Below are 15,617 nucleotides of genomic sequence, written 5' to 3'. Positions count from 1 at the left end.
AGTCTCTCTTGTTTTTACATTTGTGGGCGTTATCACATTTGTGGGCGATGATCGTTTTCACATTTGTGGGCGCTGTTTTCACATTTGTGGTTGATGCGTTTTCACATTTGTGGTTGTTTTCACATTTGTGGGTGATGCGTTTTCACATTTGTGGTTGTTTTCACATTTGTGGGTGATGCGTTTTCACATTTGTGGTTGTTTTCACATTTGTGGGCGTTTTCACATTTGTGGGTTCAACAGTCCCTCTATCTAACTATACTATGTTATAATCCATGTTATAATCCATGTTATAATCCATAATTTAGGATTAAAGATTCTTTATTCGTCCATAACTGAACGATTATTTCAATATACGAGACTTCTCTTCGATGGAAAATAATGTACACAAATGACAAATACACTGAAAAACAGACATTTATTTGTTTGGTACATTTCAGCACTGATTATTTAAAATATATATATATTTAGCAGACTCATTTTCGCCAATTTGCTTATAATAAATTAATCATTTCAGTAAATCACTGGGCAGTTTTTCTCATTTCATTCGAAACTGCATATTTTATAGAATGTTAAAATATATATTAGTCAAAAAATATGGAAGATTTTATATGTAAAACTATTTTTTTTACATAATTAGTTAACTTATACTAACACATTTCATAAATACATTATTGGTAGTAAATATTTAGCAGCATTAATAATTGTACAAAAATAGTAGAAATATTTTTTCCAATACAGATTTTAACTAGTAGACGACAATCAAAGTATTTTATAACAAATAATTGAACTATAGTAAAATACATTTTGGTATGAATTGTTAAAAATTAAATAGCTCATCTCTTGTTTTAAAAGTACTGTATACTAATTCTCTACATTCATTCCTTTAAAAATATCCAAATGTGTTGATGTATTATTCTAAAATGATTGCGTTGAATACTGCTCATGTTAATTGATTCTTCCGGTCAACTTTCAAGAAAAAAAAAACATTCATTATTCTAAAAATATTGAATGGGTTGATAAAGATAAAGTCAAGGGATGTAGAATAGTATCACGACAAAATCAACATTTACAGCAAGCTCAAGCATTTTCAGCACCTAACTAGAATCTTGTCATTTGATTGGAGGATTGTGGATCACGTGATATTCAACTCAACCACTTCCATTAAACTCTTACATTATCAAGAGTGCAATTTTGTTATATGCCCATTGAATTTTATATGTGCATTCGTGCAGAGTCTATAATTGTTATAAAATTGGAACACTCGTCAAATGGTTTAAGATCTTTGCCTCTCGTTAAAAGTAGGCGTGTTATTTATAATAAATGTTTTATATTCCTGCAATGGAACTAATAATTACATAGTTCTATTTTTACCTTATGAAATTATTTGTACCATTCATTCATTTGTATACTATTTCCCAGTTGAGTCTACATTAATTTATTATTCTTTTATAATCCCAACTAATCTTTACAATTTTATGAAGGAATTATCATTTTTTTTAGCTACAGATATTGAATGAACTAGCTATAACTTTTACAATCCAAATCACTGGGTGGGAGAGAATGTGCAAGAGCGAAGGAGATTACAGAATGCAAGATATTTAAGAGAACTTAAAAAAACTGATGATTTCTCTTACCTTTATCAAATTCATCTTCATTCATCAAGTGTTATTCTGCAACCAATCAAGCACATGCTCATTAACAAGCAGCATTATAGCGCCCCCAGGACCTAGACGTAGCATTTTTGGTAAAAGACCTTTATACAAAGCTTTCACCCTGAAATGTAAATACATATGACCAAAGTGTTTAATTTTCAAGAAATATAGTGTTTATATATATAAAAAATACTCCTATACTAACTGTTAGCAATCTTTTTTAAACCTACACTATAATATTGCGCATGGGCATGATAAAGAACTTGGTACACTATTCGAAACAGTGGATGATGTGAAAATGTGATCATGTACAGTAGGCAATTTTATGGCTTTCTTGATAATAATGTGTAAGTCTTAATTCTTGAATGGTTTGGGGTGATGTACAGAACATACTCACTTAACTATCATTCAACTCGGGGTTAGTGGATATATATATGGAATCATTTTGTTTCAACTATAGTAAATATAAATGTAATATTTTCAACATACCCTTCTTCCACATAGACAGTATGAATCGTACGTAAACAGGTTTTATATTTGATGTGGCCAGCAGTAGGTTGTGGTCCTTGTATACGACTCTTGGCAACATCAAATGGAATGTTAATACATGATGCTATACTTCCACCAGTAAGACCTATCATGAATTTACGAAGAAATTCAAGTTTTTTATCCTAACAAAAATAAGCATTTCAACTATTAAAGCAACCATATTGATTGATATAATTATGCTTATATTTTGTTCAATAATTGTACATTGAACGATTATGAGTTGAATGGTATACAAATAATGAATGTTTATGAGTGCAATGGTACAAATAATGGCACAAGGTGAATGATGAAAGGTTATATCAACGAGGCAAAGCCGAGTTGATATAACCTTTCATCATTCACCAAGTGCCATTACTTGTACCATTACACGAATACAAAACATTCATTATTTGTTTTATATAACATCTAGACGTTTTTTTTTCGTACACAAAAATGTTTCAAAAAGTACTATTTAACGATCGTTGAATAGTGCGTACTATTGCACGCCATGTGACCCACATTCGTCCAATCAAACGACAGGAATTTATATAGGTGTTATATAAAATCAAATATTTACTTTCATTGAAAGCCTGAATGTACAATCTATTTTGTTTTGTTTTACTGTTTAATTTTGAATAAATGTCCAATAAGGCAGCTCTCAGACAGTACACAGTAATGATTGACTTTAGAACGTCTGGCCGTCACAGTCGTAATGAACGTACATAAAAACAAAAACTAAAACAGAAATTAAGCAAGCAAGTGGCAAGGTGTGTTACTTTGTAAAAGGGCACGTTTGCAAAGCAATCAAACACCACCGCCAAACTTAATGTCAGTGGTTTTCATACAATGTTTATTATTCATGGGTGTGTTTGGCTGTAAAACTTCTTTGTCAGAAATAAAACAATGCTTTCTTAAATCTTCTGTGAATAAGGCTTCGGTAGTTTATAGTCGTTGTCAATCTTTGTACTCAGAAACAGGATGTCAACCAGGACGACCGAAGAACAATTTTTAAGGGCCTGATAGTATCATAGCCCGGTAGTTTAATTCCTTTAGGAAAATTGGCTGCATGATTTTGTATTTGGATGATTATTGGTTGTTTATGTAGAGGTTAGCCCTTAGTTAGGTTAGCCCTTAGTTAAGTTAACCTTAACCCGATTGTCCAGGCCTAATCGTCTCTAGTGCTGACAACCCAGCCTACAATCCAGGGACTGGTAAGTAACCACCAAGCTACAGCCACTATTCACAACTTATTTTTACTTACTAATGTACTTATTATATAATGCATGTCTTAATTCGATATGATTTTCTAGAAATATGAAAATGTTACAAAAGCCATAAAAGTAACATCATTCTGTATTGTAACACAATTGTGCCTTTTGTGTTTGCTTCATGCCGTGTGTTTACCCATTTTTGCTTATCACAAATTCATCTGTTTACAGTTATAAATTTAGTTAAATTGAAGTTCAAATAAAAAAATCTCACCTGGTATGGTTTCATGTATCCTTTGATATTATGATAAAAACTAAAGTAGATCATATTGAAGATGCCATGTCTAAAAAGTGTTGACGTGAGGCCTTTATTCAAGCCTGACAGACCAAAACCATTTTCATGTACAATGACTTTTGCCATAGACCATGCACTAATTTGCTGTCAATATAAAAAATGACACAGTATGCAATTACATATTTAAGACAAAGAGTACAATAAATGAACTTCATTAAAATTAAAATTTAATACTCAAACAAAATTTACTATAAATATTCAAAAAAAGTGTTTCATGCTTTTAATGTTTTTTTAATTAATTAAAGTGACAGAAGATAATGAAAAAAGAAATTGATAGCTAGAACAATTTCTCAACATTAAAACAGCTTATTATCACACTATTGTCCAACATTTATGAACAAATGTGTGGCTCTTTTGTGCTTGTGGGTATGTACATAACAATATTTTTTAGTTCTGATCTGTATCTTTTTTTCTAATTATTTTTTACCTCCGCCAAGAAGGTATATGTAGTCGGTAGCGTCTGTTTGTTTGTTTGTTAGCAGAATTACTCAAAAAGTAATTACAAGATCTTTATAAAAATGAATATACAGATAGATATGTGGTCAAGGACCATTCCATTAAATGTTGGGACCATTTGGGACCATGGTCCCAATTCTGGACCACTTTTTTAGTATACTTTTCAGACCTGCTAGTGTTAAAAGATAGGACAAATTTTTTCAAAAGCCGGCGAGCAGTCTTAAAGTAAGAATAAACTGAAATTGCATTTTTTTTAGAACTACTTGTCCAAAAAATTTCATTTTTGTACAAGAGGCAAGAGTTATAATTTGTGATTTGTAATTTTAAAACATAATTTGATTTAATGTGCACGTTTTTTTATGCGAGTAGTTTAAAAAACCTATTTCTTTTCAAATTCACTCGTTTGATTTTCGCGTTGCTGTTCTATTGTTAATCAACTGAAGCTATTGTTAATTGAAAGGCTGGTTACATAACCATTACACCAAACTCGCATACACATGCTTAAAGTGAAATTAGCCTAAATCACAAACAGCATTAAGAAACACACAAATATATATATATTTCTTTTTTTACCGGAGAAATCTTATGTAGGAGAATTTTACAGTAGGCACTCTCGGAGTGGCTTTCTAGTTTGTATTTAAATTTTGTTTCATGTAGAAACATGCATAATTGTTTTGAATTTTATGAAGACACATAAGTTATGATGTTGGATGCACATAGAATACAGTAAAACAAAATAACTAGATATAATGCATCATCATAACATGCAAATCATACCAGAAAATGCTAGTAAATTATGAACATTGCTTTCCCTAAAAAAACCTTATGATCAAAAAGGTTTTGTGCTGTGTTTTAATAATAATTGAATCAATAATTTTTCTCACCTTTGAAAAAACTTGATTTTCTGCTTGAAGTCTAACTTTAACTACCTCAAACGGATTAATCAGAAATCCTTCCGTAACCCCTGATGCCAAACCAGCTAAAGTGAAGCTCTAGATTAAATTCAAAATAATGTAAAAATGTATTTATAACTGCAACTCTCTAAAAATAATGAGAGAAAGATAATGTTACAATTGGCAATTTACGAAATAAACTTAAATTAAACTTGATCCCATTAAAGCACGGATTCGGTTCGACACCCTGAACAAATTTGGTGTGAAAGCTCCTATTTTCCACGATATTTTTCTCAGCGTAGCGTAATGTGAAAGCAGATTTATAGCTTTCAGGATCTGGTAAAACGTAATTGTTTTGGCCCATTCCAACACTGTTTAAAATGTATGTAAACTAAAAGTGCATGGCCTTTTGGTATAAACATTTGGGAAAACATGATTTTTACTGCGCTTTTTAATCTAATTTTTATCGCCGTTGGAAAAACATCAAATCATTTTAATTGGGTCTAATAAATGATTTAATCATACTTACAAGAGCAGTTGGAGAGGGAGCACCAAAGGAAAACAACTGTTTATACTGTTCAAATGTGAAGAATTTTGTTGCACGTTTTGGAACATCTGCCAAAATTGGAGGCAAAATCCCTTTGTAGAAGGATAGAATACTGAAAAATAAGAAAAGATGAAGAAGATAAAGTTAGGTGATGGAAGGAAGCTAAAGAAATATAGATCAAAGTAGCCTTAAAGATACTTTCCCAACAATTTTTGGGTTTATTTTAAAGTCACAAACTACATAAATACTATATGAGGTATTGCAATAAATTTTCAGTAAACATGTGAAAAAAAAGTAAACTATAACTTAAAGTTTGTGTCACGTCTAAGTATATACAGTATACACTATATACTGTATACATACTACATACAGTGCAGAATAGGTGAAAATAAGTGATCAAAGTTATTGATGCTTTTGAACATGATGACGTTATCACAATTTTAAAAATGGTGAATCATGCGAAAGATAATTTATTAAACTAGACAATACTGTATAAAAAAAATGGGAGAAAATTGAATACGGATAAGTGGAAATGCGCTCTATTTAATGTGATGAGCTATGACGAAAGATACAAAAATCCTATATTTTATATTTGAGTGGCCATATGATGATGTCACAATGTCCGGTTAGCCAGATTCATGCATGTTTCGATATTTACAACTCATCTACTTCCAGAATATATAATTTTTAAAAAGTTCACCACGTAGTTTAGAATCTACGACTGTTTAAAAGAAAGATAATTTTCACAACTTTTGGAACTTTTTCATCAAAAACACGCGCAAATTGTCCAATTTGAGATGCTCGTATGACGTGATTTTAAGTCGAAATTGTTTGAAAAGTTGATAAAATACTAGAAAAGGTTGGAAAAACAAAAATCATGCCAAAAAAATACTTGTTTTGCGCTACGTGCACGTGGGAATTTTTGAAATGCTCAAAAGGACATGAAATGCATAGAAAGTTGATTAAAAATTTATTTTTTGAAATCTTGCAATGTGAAACATGCAATTTTAAATCCATAGAAAGTTTGCGCATGATATGACATAAATTTTCACCAAGTTTCAATACAAAATGACTTTTGGTTTTTGATCTATGATTAAGCATTGACATTCATAAAATCGCGCATAACTTACGCTGCGCGACTCGAAAATCATAAAACAAGCAAGTTTCTTGCACATCTACAGCTACAGGTCAATCTTATGACAAAGTTATACAATCTTATGTTGGCCAGAATTAGTGATATGCTGCGAACAAATTTCATGGAAAGAAAGAAGAATATAGAAAAAAAAAGAAAAACAAAAAACAGATCCTGACAATAACAAGGGGTTATCCGCCAAGTACGGATAACCAATAATTTAAGTGGCCCGCTATAAATACCAGCATGCATCACGCACGAATTGATATTTTCATTTTGCTCCTGTGATGCACCCACCTTTAAGTAAGAGTCAATCGTTAAGAAAAAAAAAGGCAAGAACCATAAACTTTTTAAATACCATGTCTTCCCCGATTTGTATAATGGATTCTGCCAAAAAAAAAAGACAATGAATTCAGCAATGAGACAAAGCTAGATCTATCTATAGCTAGGGTATGATGTTGGTAGGTTACCGCTGTTAGAAGGCTACGACTGGAGCCTCATGCAAACTACATCTAAGCTACATTGTTTTATCTTTTTATCACAATTAATCATAGAACAAGGAATGACCTGATATGTTTGTAATGTAATATACAGTATATATTTTTTACAAAACATCAATAATTTTATCATACTTCTGAGTGCCTATATGATGTATTTAATCGGTGCACTGAAAAAAAAAAAGATTTTATGTAGTATTTACTGTTAAAGATGTATTGTCGCCCTGAAAAAATAATTTTTACAATTTATTTTTTTTTAATATGCTATTTTAATGTCACATATTAGTTATCTTGACCAAACATTGAATCGAAAAAAAAAAATTATTTACCTGAAAAAACTGTAATTTAAAGCGAAAAATAGTCAAATTGTCTGCCAGCCAATAGGATTTTGGTTGAATACGAATACGAATGAATACGAATACGAATAGAACTTTATTGCAATCAAACGAAAGATTGAAGTTTAACAAAAGCGTTTCACTCAGAAAAATAAAATGCAATAAAAAAATATAAAAAACATTAAGAAAGGTAGAACATACAATCAAAAATTTAAAACAAAATTTCAATTAAATATTAATTATTATAAAAACTATATATATATATATTCACAATGTTAAAAACAAGTTTAACTGAAAACAACAGAATATTGATATAGGCCTGCAGTATAAAAATTTAAAAATTTTTTAAATTTTTAAAAAGTTCAAACATTTCAAAAACTTCAGAACTATTCAATAATATTTACACACAATGGTACAAAAGGTCGCGGAAAACAGAACACTAAATGTTTACCATTTTTGGAATAGTCCGTGATTAATAATAAACATTTTTGAACGGTTAGTTTTAACTCTAGGGATACAGAACTCACTGAGTCTTCTAAGATTATAAGCAGCAGAAGGAGCCTCCGGTAACAAATGATTCAATCTGTGACTGGGGTCTGATTTTAACAAAAAAATCCTTGCACAGTCGAACACGGCGGTCTTCTAAGGTAGAAAAACCAAGGAAGCTGCGGGCATCGAAATAAGAAGCATGCGGAAAAATACATTTAAAGGCCCTTCTCTGAATTTGTTCAAGTTGTTGACTCTGTTGTTTCGTAATATTTGATCCCCAAACTGGGGCCGCATATTCTAATATTGGTCTAATGATACTAGTATAAAATTGGACAAGTGCGGGGGCATCCAGGCCTGCCCTCCGCACCTGTTTGAGAAAGTACATTCTAGAATTACATTTACTAATCATTTTGTCAATATGAGGTTGCCATGATAAATTATGAGAAATAATTACACCAAGGAGTTTAAATTCGTCAACACGTTCCAGATTACAATCTCCAACATGGAGTGGCTCAAAAGCAGTCTTTGACCTTTTACAACTAATTCTCATCTCTTTCGTTTTCTTAATATTAAGGGACATATTGTTATCATTAGCCCACTGGACAGTTTCGTCAAGAGTGGTTTGGAGTACAGTTGCCCCATCGTTGCCGACGCGTTCATGGATGGAGGTGTCGTCCATGTATTTCATGCACGGCACCCCATCCAGAAGATCGTCAACAAAGATGATAAACAACATGGGCCCCAACCAGGATCCCTGGGGGATACCGCCCTTAACGACTGTCCATGGGGACAATTCATCGCCTAGTTTAACACGTTGTTTTCTATCATAGAGAAAAGCATAGATCCAAGAGATTAGATGGTCTTCATCCCCTAAATTATGCAACTTCTCAATTAATATATTATGGTCAATTAAATCATAAGCCTTTTTGAAATCAAGCAATAATAATCTCATTTCATCTCCTTGGTCAGTAGCAGTAAAACATTCGGTTAACAAATTTATAAGAGCGTCAGTGGTAGACACACCCTTAGAGCAACCAAATTGATTCAACTTGATTTTATCTTTAATTTGGACCCAAATCATTTCCCCTACAATCCCTTCAATAACTTTCATGGTGGTGGAAGTCTGCGAAATAGGACGCAAGTCATTCTCAAGAACCTTAGGTGGGTTAACCTTTGGAATGAGGATTATATCGGCTGACTTCCAAAGCATGGGAAGGACCCCTTCCCTTAAACTGGAGTTAACTATTGCACTTATTGGCTTGGAGAGGACATTGGCGAAATCACGTAGTACCCACGGAGGGATTCCGTCCGGGCCTGGGGCTTTATTACATTTCACACGTTTAAGCTTAGACTCAATTGTCTCTGGCGTGATAATTAAATGGGGTGGTACTACAGTGTTACTATCATTGGTTTTTGGTTCAAGGGGTTTGAACTCAGAAGTAAGGGACTGGAAAAAACCACTAACTTTCGTGGTAAGATCGTATACGTTACCGTTACATAAGTCATTAGCCATAGTTTTAAAGTACTTAGTACTCTTGCCTAGGTTAAGAAATTGTTTGATACCCCTCCACCAAGAATTAGAATCGGACGAGAATAACTGGGCAATACTATTACGATAAAAATCACCTCTCAAAGATTTAGCCATTCGGTTAGATAAATTTCTAAGTTTCTTATATTCTGCAGACATGGGGTCAATTGCAAAAGCAGCTTGCCGTCTAGAAACGATACCTTTAAACGCAGTATTTACCCATGGCTTATCTTTAAGAAGTCTTTTGATCGTTACTTGGGGGAACTGTAAATTTAAGAGTTCAGAAATGTTCTTATGATACAGTTCAAACTGGTTACAGCATCCATCCATTCGGTATAGATCTTGCCATCTAATGTTATTAATGTCGCATTCAAAGTTTTCCTTGGCACCCGGTTTACAGCTACGTTTTGTATGGTAAGCGAAGACGTTAGGCGACTTAAATGTTCCTACGATTGGGGTGCATACGATGACGTTGTGATCAGACAGTCCTAAAGGTGATTCTTTAGTAGGTGCATTAAAAACATCGCTCATATTAGTATATATTAAATCAAGTGATGCGCGATCCCTAGTTGAAACTTTAACGATCTGTTTTAAGGGATACTTAACAATAAGGTTGTCTCTCATTCGAAGATGGCTGGAAATGGTACTCCTCGCGACGTTAAAATCATGATAAATAGCACCTCTAGTTGGCTGGAAATGACACTCCAATAATACGAATACGAATACGAATACGAATGAGAGGTTGTCTCTCATAAATTTAACCATTTTTTTGTTATTTTATAAGTGAAAGCATTATTTAGTTTATTCTACGGAAGTGATTAACCTTATTAGAGAGGTTTCGCAATCTTACGAATACGATAACGAAAACGGATACGTCACGCACACGTATTCGTTTTCGTAAGCCATAAAAAAATCTGTTTCGCATGGCAACGAAATATTGAGGCGCGTCCAAAATATGACTGCGTTAAATTTGAGCGAAGCGCAGGTACGTGTTGCTTGGTGCTTGGCTGTCTAGGCCTAGCGTAACATCAAAGCAAGTGAGGACTTTAAAAACTGCTATTTATCAAAATTGACTTGGCATTTTAGTAAATTACTTTAGTATTATAATCATGAATCATTCCTAATTCAAATGCAAAATGTGCAAAATAGATCAAAAACTATACTCGTTTTGTAGTTACGAATATGACTGGTGATATTCGTCAACACAAATACGCTTTACGAATATGAAGTGGGGATCAGCTCAAAAGTTTCACAAATGTATGACGTATCCGTTTTCGTATTCGTACGGTTGCGAAACCTCCCTATTAACACTACAAAATAACCTATTCAAAGTCTGATTTAATTAATTTTCATTTTTCATGTTTTTTTAAATGAGAAACACAAACTTCATCCAAGGATTTACAGATTGTCCACCAGTAAGCTTTTAAAAAGCATGTCTTAGTAGATATTGGTATCTTACCCTTCATTTTGGTATATTTTCTTTATGCAATCACCTATTGATGAGTACTGTTCTGTATGGATGGATTGAATTTGAAATCTGGAAAAGAAAAACATGCAATTTTAGAATAAAATGCATGCTTACAAAACATCAAAAAGTATGATAATGAATGTAGTTCATTGTTATGACAGTACTATAGATGATAATGATCATGCTTCTACTGACCATGCTTCTACTGACCATGCTTCTACTGACCATGCTTCTACTGACCATGCTTCTACTGACCATGATCAAGTGGAGGATGTTATTAGTTTTAACATGATTGTAACATGCTCCATGATCATAATCAGTTTAAAATTGCATTGCATGTGTGTGTGTACACATTGGTGTGGGCCAAGCTTTTATGCAGAAGACATCTCATAAGCATAAATAAAGTTATGATAGATCATCACAATAATAATCACAATATATGAAAAATCTTTTGTCAGAGGTATCAGTTGGTCACTGAAATTTGTTTTTAAGTTTGTATTCAATTAATTTTCCATTTACCTTGTTTTAATCAAATCCAATGGTTGCATAAGACTAACTTCAACAAAACCTACAACAGAATAATATTGTCAAATTAATGATGATCACATCCTCCTTTTTCATATGTGCCACTAATGTCCATATAAAAGAAACATTTATTATCAATAAGTACTGTAGTAGAAGTATCAGCTTCAATTAAATTCATTAAAGATAACAAAAAGTGAAAATAATAGATAAATGACAACATGCAACTCGCAGTCTACTTGGCTGAATTCCACACAGCTGGTATAGACGATTTCCTCCATTACGAGTCTCTTTCGGTTGAGGGGCTGAGATGGACCAGTACACCGGTTAAACCCCTACTCTTCTGAAAGATCAACTGGGTTCATTAGCTTACTGTGTACACTCTACCTTAGGCTTATTATTATTCGAGAAGACTTGTTTTATCACAAGAACTATGGCTTTTGAACCTATGACTTTTGTATGGTTATTATTTGAGGTGCCCCTGCCTTAACTGTCCTTACTTAACTCGATGTAAAGAATGAATAATTAAGATGAGTGGTTATGAATGATATTTTAACTTTTATACTCACCAGCTGTACCACCAGCAACAATTTGTTGGCATGCTAGCTTAAATTTACCACTGGCATTACCTTGTTTCTTTATTGACATCTCAGTATTCATCATCAGACTTCATTAACCCTGATGAAGATTGTATAACAATGTTATTGACAGTATATTTTAAGACGACATTTTAATATTTAATAATAAAAAAAGCCTTTGTTAAACCAGACATTTTTGGATAAATTTAAAAGAGTAAGAATTAAGATTGGTCGGCAGAACAATAAATAATTAATATTCTAGGCCTAAGACTAATCAATTTTAAATTAGAAATGCACATTTCACCGTCCCGTAATCATCCAAGCAGCTGGTTGGTATACCGGATGGTCTTTTGGTTTATAATGCCGTCTGTCTATTATGTACTACTAGTACTAGGCCTACTAGGCTACTCTAGACTACTAGCTAGGCTACTTCATAGATAGCTAGAGAGACTAGCCTACAGCTAGTACAGGCTAGGCCTAGCCTAGTACTAGTAGTACAGTAGTAAGAGGTTGTAGGTACCGTAGGTAGCCTCGGCCTACTAGCTAGCCAGATAGGCCGAGAATGGGTGCTATTGCACTTTCGTACAAAAGAATCTCTCGAGCTTAGGCTAAGCTCCACTTAGGCAATTTGAAAAAATTCACCCGCTGTGCGGCGGTGATGGTGAGTGACCAACAAATATGACCATGAATGAAGTCTTATGCGGATAGGCCTAGCCTAGCTAGGCTAGTTCCCGGGAATCTAGGCCTCTAGACTAGGGCGAGTGTTGACAAAGTGCGAGGCAGCGAGGCAAGCGAGGCATGCGCGGCATGCCAAATATTTGTGCGAGGCATCATTTTATCATTTCCAAAAGTGCGAGGCATGCGAGGCATATAGTTTACAATTTCAAAAAGGTGCGAGGCAAATCTTAACGTGCTATTATGCTATATTATAGGCCTAATAATCAATCGATACAAGCGTATCTAAATAGATTCGTGTATACACTCATCATGTTGTTTATTTTTATGTAACGATTGTTTTTTCATTCAAGTCATATCGTGTCAAAAGTGCCCAAACTACGGTTCAAAAATCTGAACGACAGTCTCTAACTTTCGATAAACAATAATTGTTAAAGCGACACACTCATCAAATGACTGCAATGTTTGTTGGCATTTCGAGCGTGTTCACTCACATGTCTCTCGAACATAGCAGAGTGAAAATAATATTTTGTCACACCCCTGCGCCTAGATCCGGTAGACCCGAGAGATGGAAAATCCCTCTTTACTATTTAGCAGGTAGCGGAATGATTCAGCCCTCAGCTCAGAGGATTGTGGTGCATTCCCCTCCTATAGCACGTGGTTTCAGCAGCAACGCACAGACATCTCTCTGAGCGGCGTGCCAAAGACATTTTTGACATTCCATTCTCTAGGAACAACACGTGTGGTGTACCTCTCTCGCAAATAAGGTGAACAGCGATTGCCAGGACAAGTTCAATAACTGGCGGTGAATAAAAGGTAACTGATATGGCGATCCAATAACATGCCGCAAAGAAAAAAAATTGCGACAGAATTCTGGAGCGCGTGTGAAAAAAGATTTACGTCCGACAATTGTAATACTAGGCCTAAAATTAAACTTTAGCTAATATGCTTAGCCCTAACCTAGATAAGAGGCCTATGTAGAAAATAATTTAATCAATTTTGATATAATAATAATTGGTGTAATATTTAATAATGATACACTATTCCTGTTTTAGTAAGCTAGATATATTACGAACGATTTTTATTTATTGTTGTCCATGTACGTATTAATAAACCTGGCGCTAGTTTCCTTCGCTTGTATTTTTACTCCAAATTTGATAACTAACTTTATCGTGTGAATACCACACCTTAGAAGTATACCTCATGAGTACTTTAATGAAAGAATCACATAAAAAGTAACAAATAAATCCTTAAATTAATGATTTTACAGGCGTGTTTCTCGCACACTGTTCGCGAATTTCACTTATTCAATGTTCAATATTTTTGTTTCTATGGAGCGCCAAAAGAGCAACGATAATAGAGGACTAAAACTCAGTGGAATGCGTCAATTTCTCATGCATTTATTGGTGAAAAACACGTTTTATTTCAATATATTTGTTAATTTGTCAATAAAAATGCTGTAATATGTTACTGCTGATACTGTTCTGTTTTCAAAGAATAATAATCGATCCTAAATCAACATCACTACCTAGTCTAGACCTAGGACATCCTACTAAGGATATTATGATGAATTTTTCTATTTTATTCTTTAAAATGTTAACGAAACCGTGTACATTATCAACAGTAACATTTTTCATTACTGACAGTGACAAAATCTATTGAAATTGTACTTGATTTTCACCAAATAATGCGTTAAATATAAATGGATTCCACAGAGTTTTTAGCCCTCTAATTAATTTTGCTCTTTTGGCGTTCCATAGAAACCAAAATATTGAACATTGAGTGTGCGAAATGCGAGAAAAACAACGTCTGTAAAATCACCAATTTAATGGATTTATTGTTACTTTTATGTGATTTTTCTTCATTAAAGTAGGCCTACTAATTCTAAGCTGTGGTATTCAGGATAAAGTTGGTTAAAATACAAGGCAGGTGCAAAAGGAAACTAGCCTAGCGGGCCTAGGCCTAGGCTACTTCAATTTCGGTGATTTCCTGCCTTGCAATTTTGAGAAATGATAAAATGATGCCTCGCATTTTTTGATGATGGTAAAACGATGCCTCGCATAAATTTCTGACTTGCCTCGCATGCCTTCTCTGCCTCGCGTGCCTCGCACTTTGTTACTACCCGACTAGGGCCTACCTAGCTAGGCCTACTGTACTAGGCCTAGCCTAGTTAGCACTAGTAGGCCTAGGCCTAGCTAGTAGTAGGCTAGGCCTAGTATAGGCCTAGCCCTACTAGTTAGGCCTCTTTCTAGCCCATACATGTCATATAGGCCCTACTAGGCCTAGGCCTAGGCCTAGAGATATTTATAATATCTCTATGGCTAGCCTAAGTAAGTAAAAGAACCGGCGCGCCAAAGAACCACGCAAAATAAAAAAAAACAATTGAAATAATTATATTACCAAAAAGTTCTAGCTTTTATATTCTGATAAAACAGGTTTTTACAGCTAGGCCTAGCTAACTAGCCGTCGACGGTAAACTAACAGGACAGCAAAGAACACCGGCGTGAAGTTGGTTACTTATTCCTTATTCGATATTCAATTTTTGTTGTGAAGTTGGATCCTTATTCGACATTCACAATCACATGTATGGGGCGCAATATGTGTAATATTTTAATTAAATGATTTTATACTTAACGGCTTAGACTAACTAGGGCTATGATTTATAGGGCTATAACTTCGTTATAAACGGCATGGACCGGGATGACGATACATGGGTTGGGGCGAGTAGGGTCCATTCATTTCAGAAAAATACCA

The 15,617-nt window shown here is 33.9% G+C and overlaps 1 protein-coding gene across 1 annotated transcript; it reads right to left on the bottom strand.

Annotated features, from left to right (window-relative positions):
- Window positions 1-429: 429 nt before the first annotated feature.
- LOC140060699 (mitochondrial 2-oxodicarboxylate carrier-like) lies at window positions 430-15,395 on the bottom strand. The gene is made up of 10 exons (XM_072107014.1): window positions 15,264-15,395; window positions 12,180-12,288; window positions 11,608-11,656; window positions 11,080-11,157; window positions 5,622-5,751; window positions 5,084-5,191; window positions 3,663-3,827; window positions 2,142-2,323; window positions 1,635-1,773; window positions 430-966 (listed from the first exon to the last, which is right to left on the bottom strand). Exons 2-9 carry the CDS (start codon window positions 12,271-12,273, stop codon window positions 1,659-1,661), a joined length of 921 nt encoding a protein of 306 aa, XP_071963115.1. The 5' UTR covers window positions 12,274-12,288; window positions 15,264-15,395; the 3' UTR covers window positions 430-966; window positions 1,635-1,658.
- Window positions 15,396-15,617: the final 222 nt, after the last annotated feature.

The sequence above is a fragment of the Antedon mediterranea genome, chromosome 10 (genome assembly GCF_964355755.1).
Source record: "Antedon mediterranea chromosome 10, ecAntMedi1.1, whole genome shotgun sequence".
Classification (NCBI taxonomy): domain Eukaryota; kingdom Metazoa; phylum Echinodermata; class Crinoidea; order Comatulida; family Antedonidae; genus Antedon; species Antedon mediterranea.
This window is presented reverse-complemented; position numbering and strand designations above follow the sequence as displayed.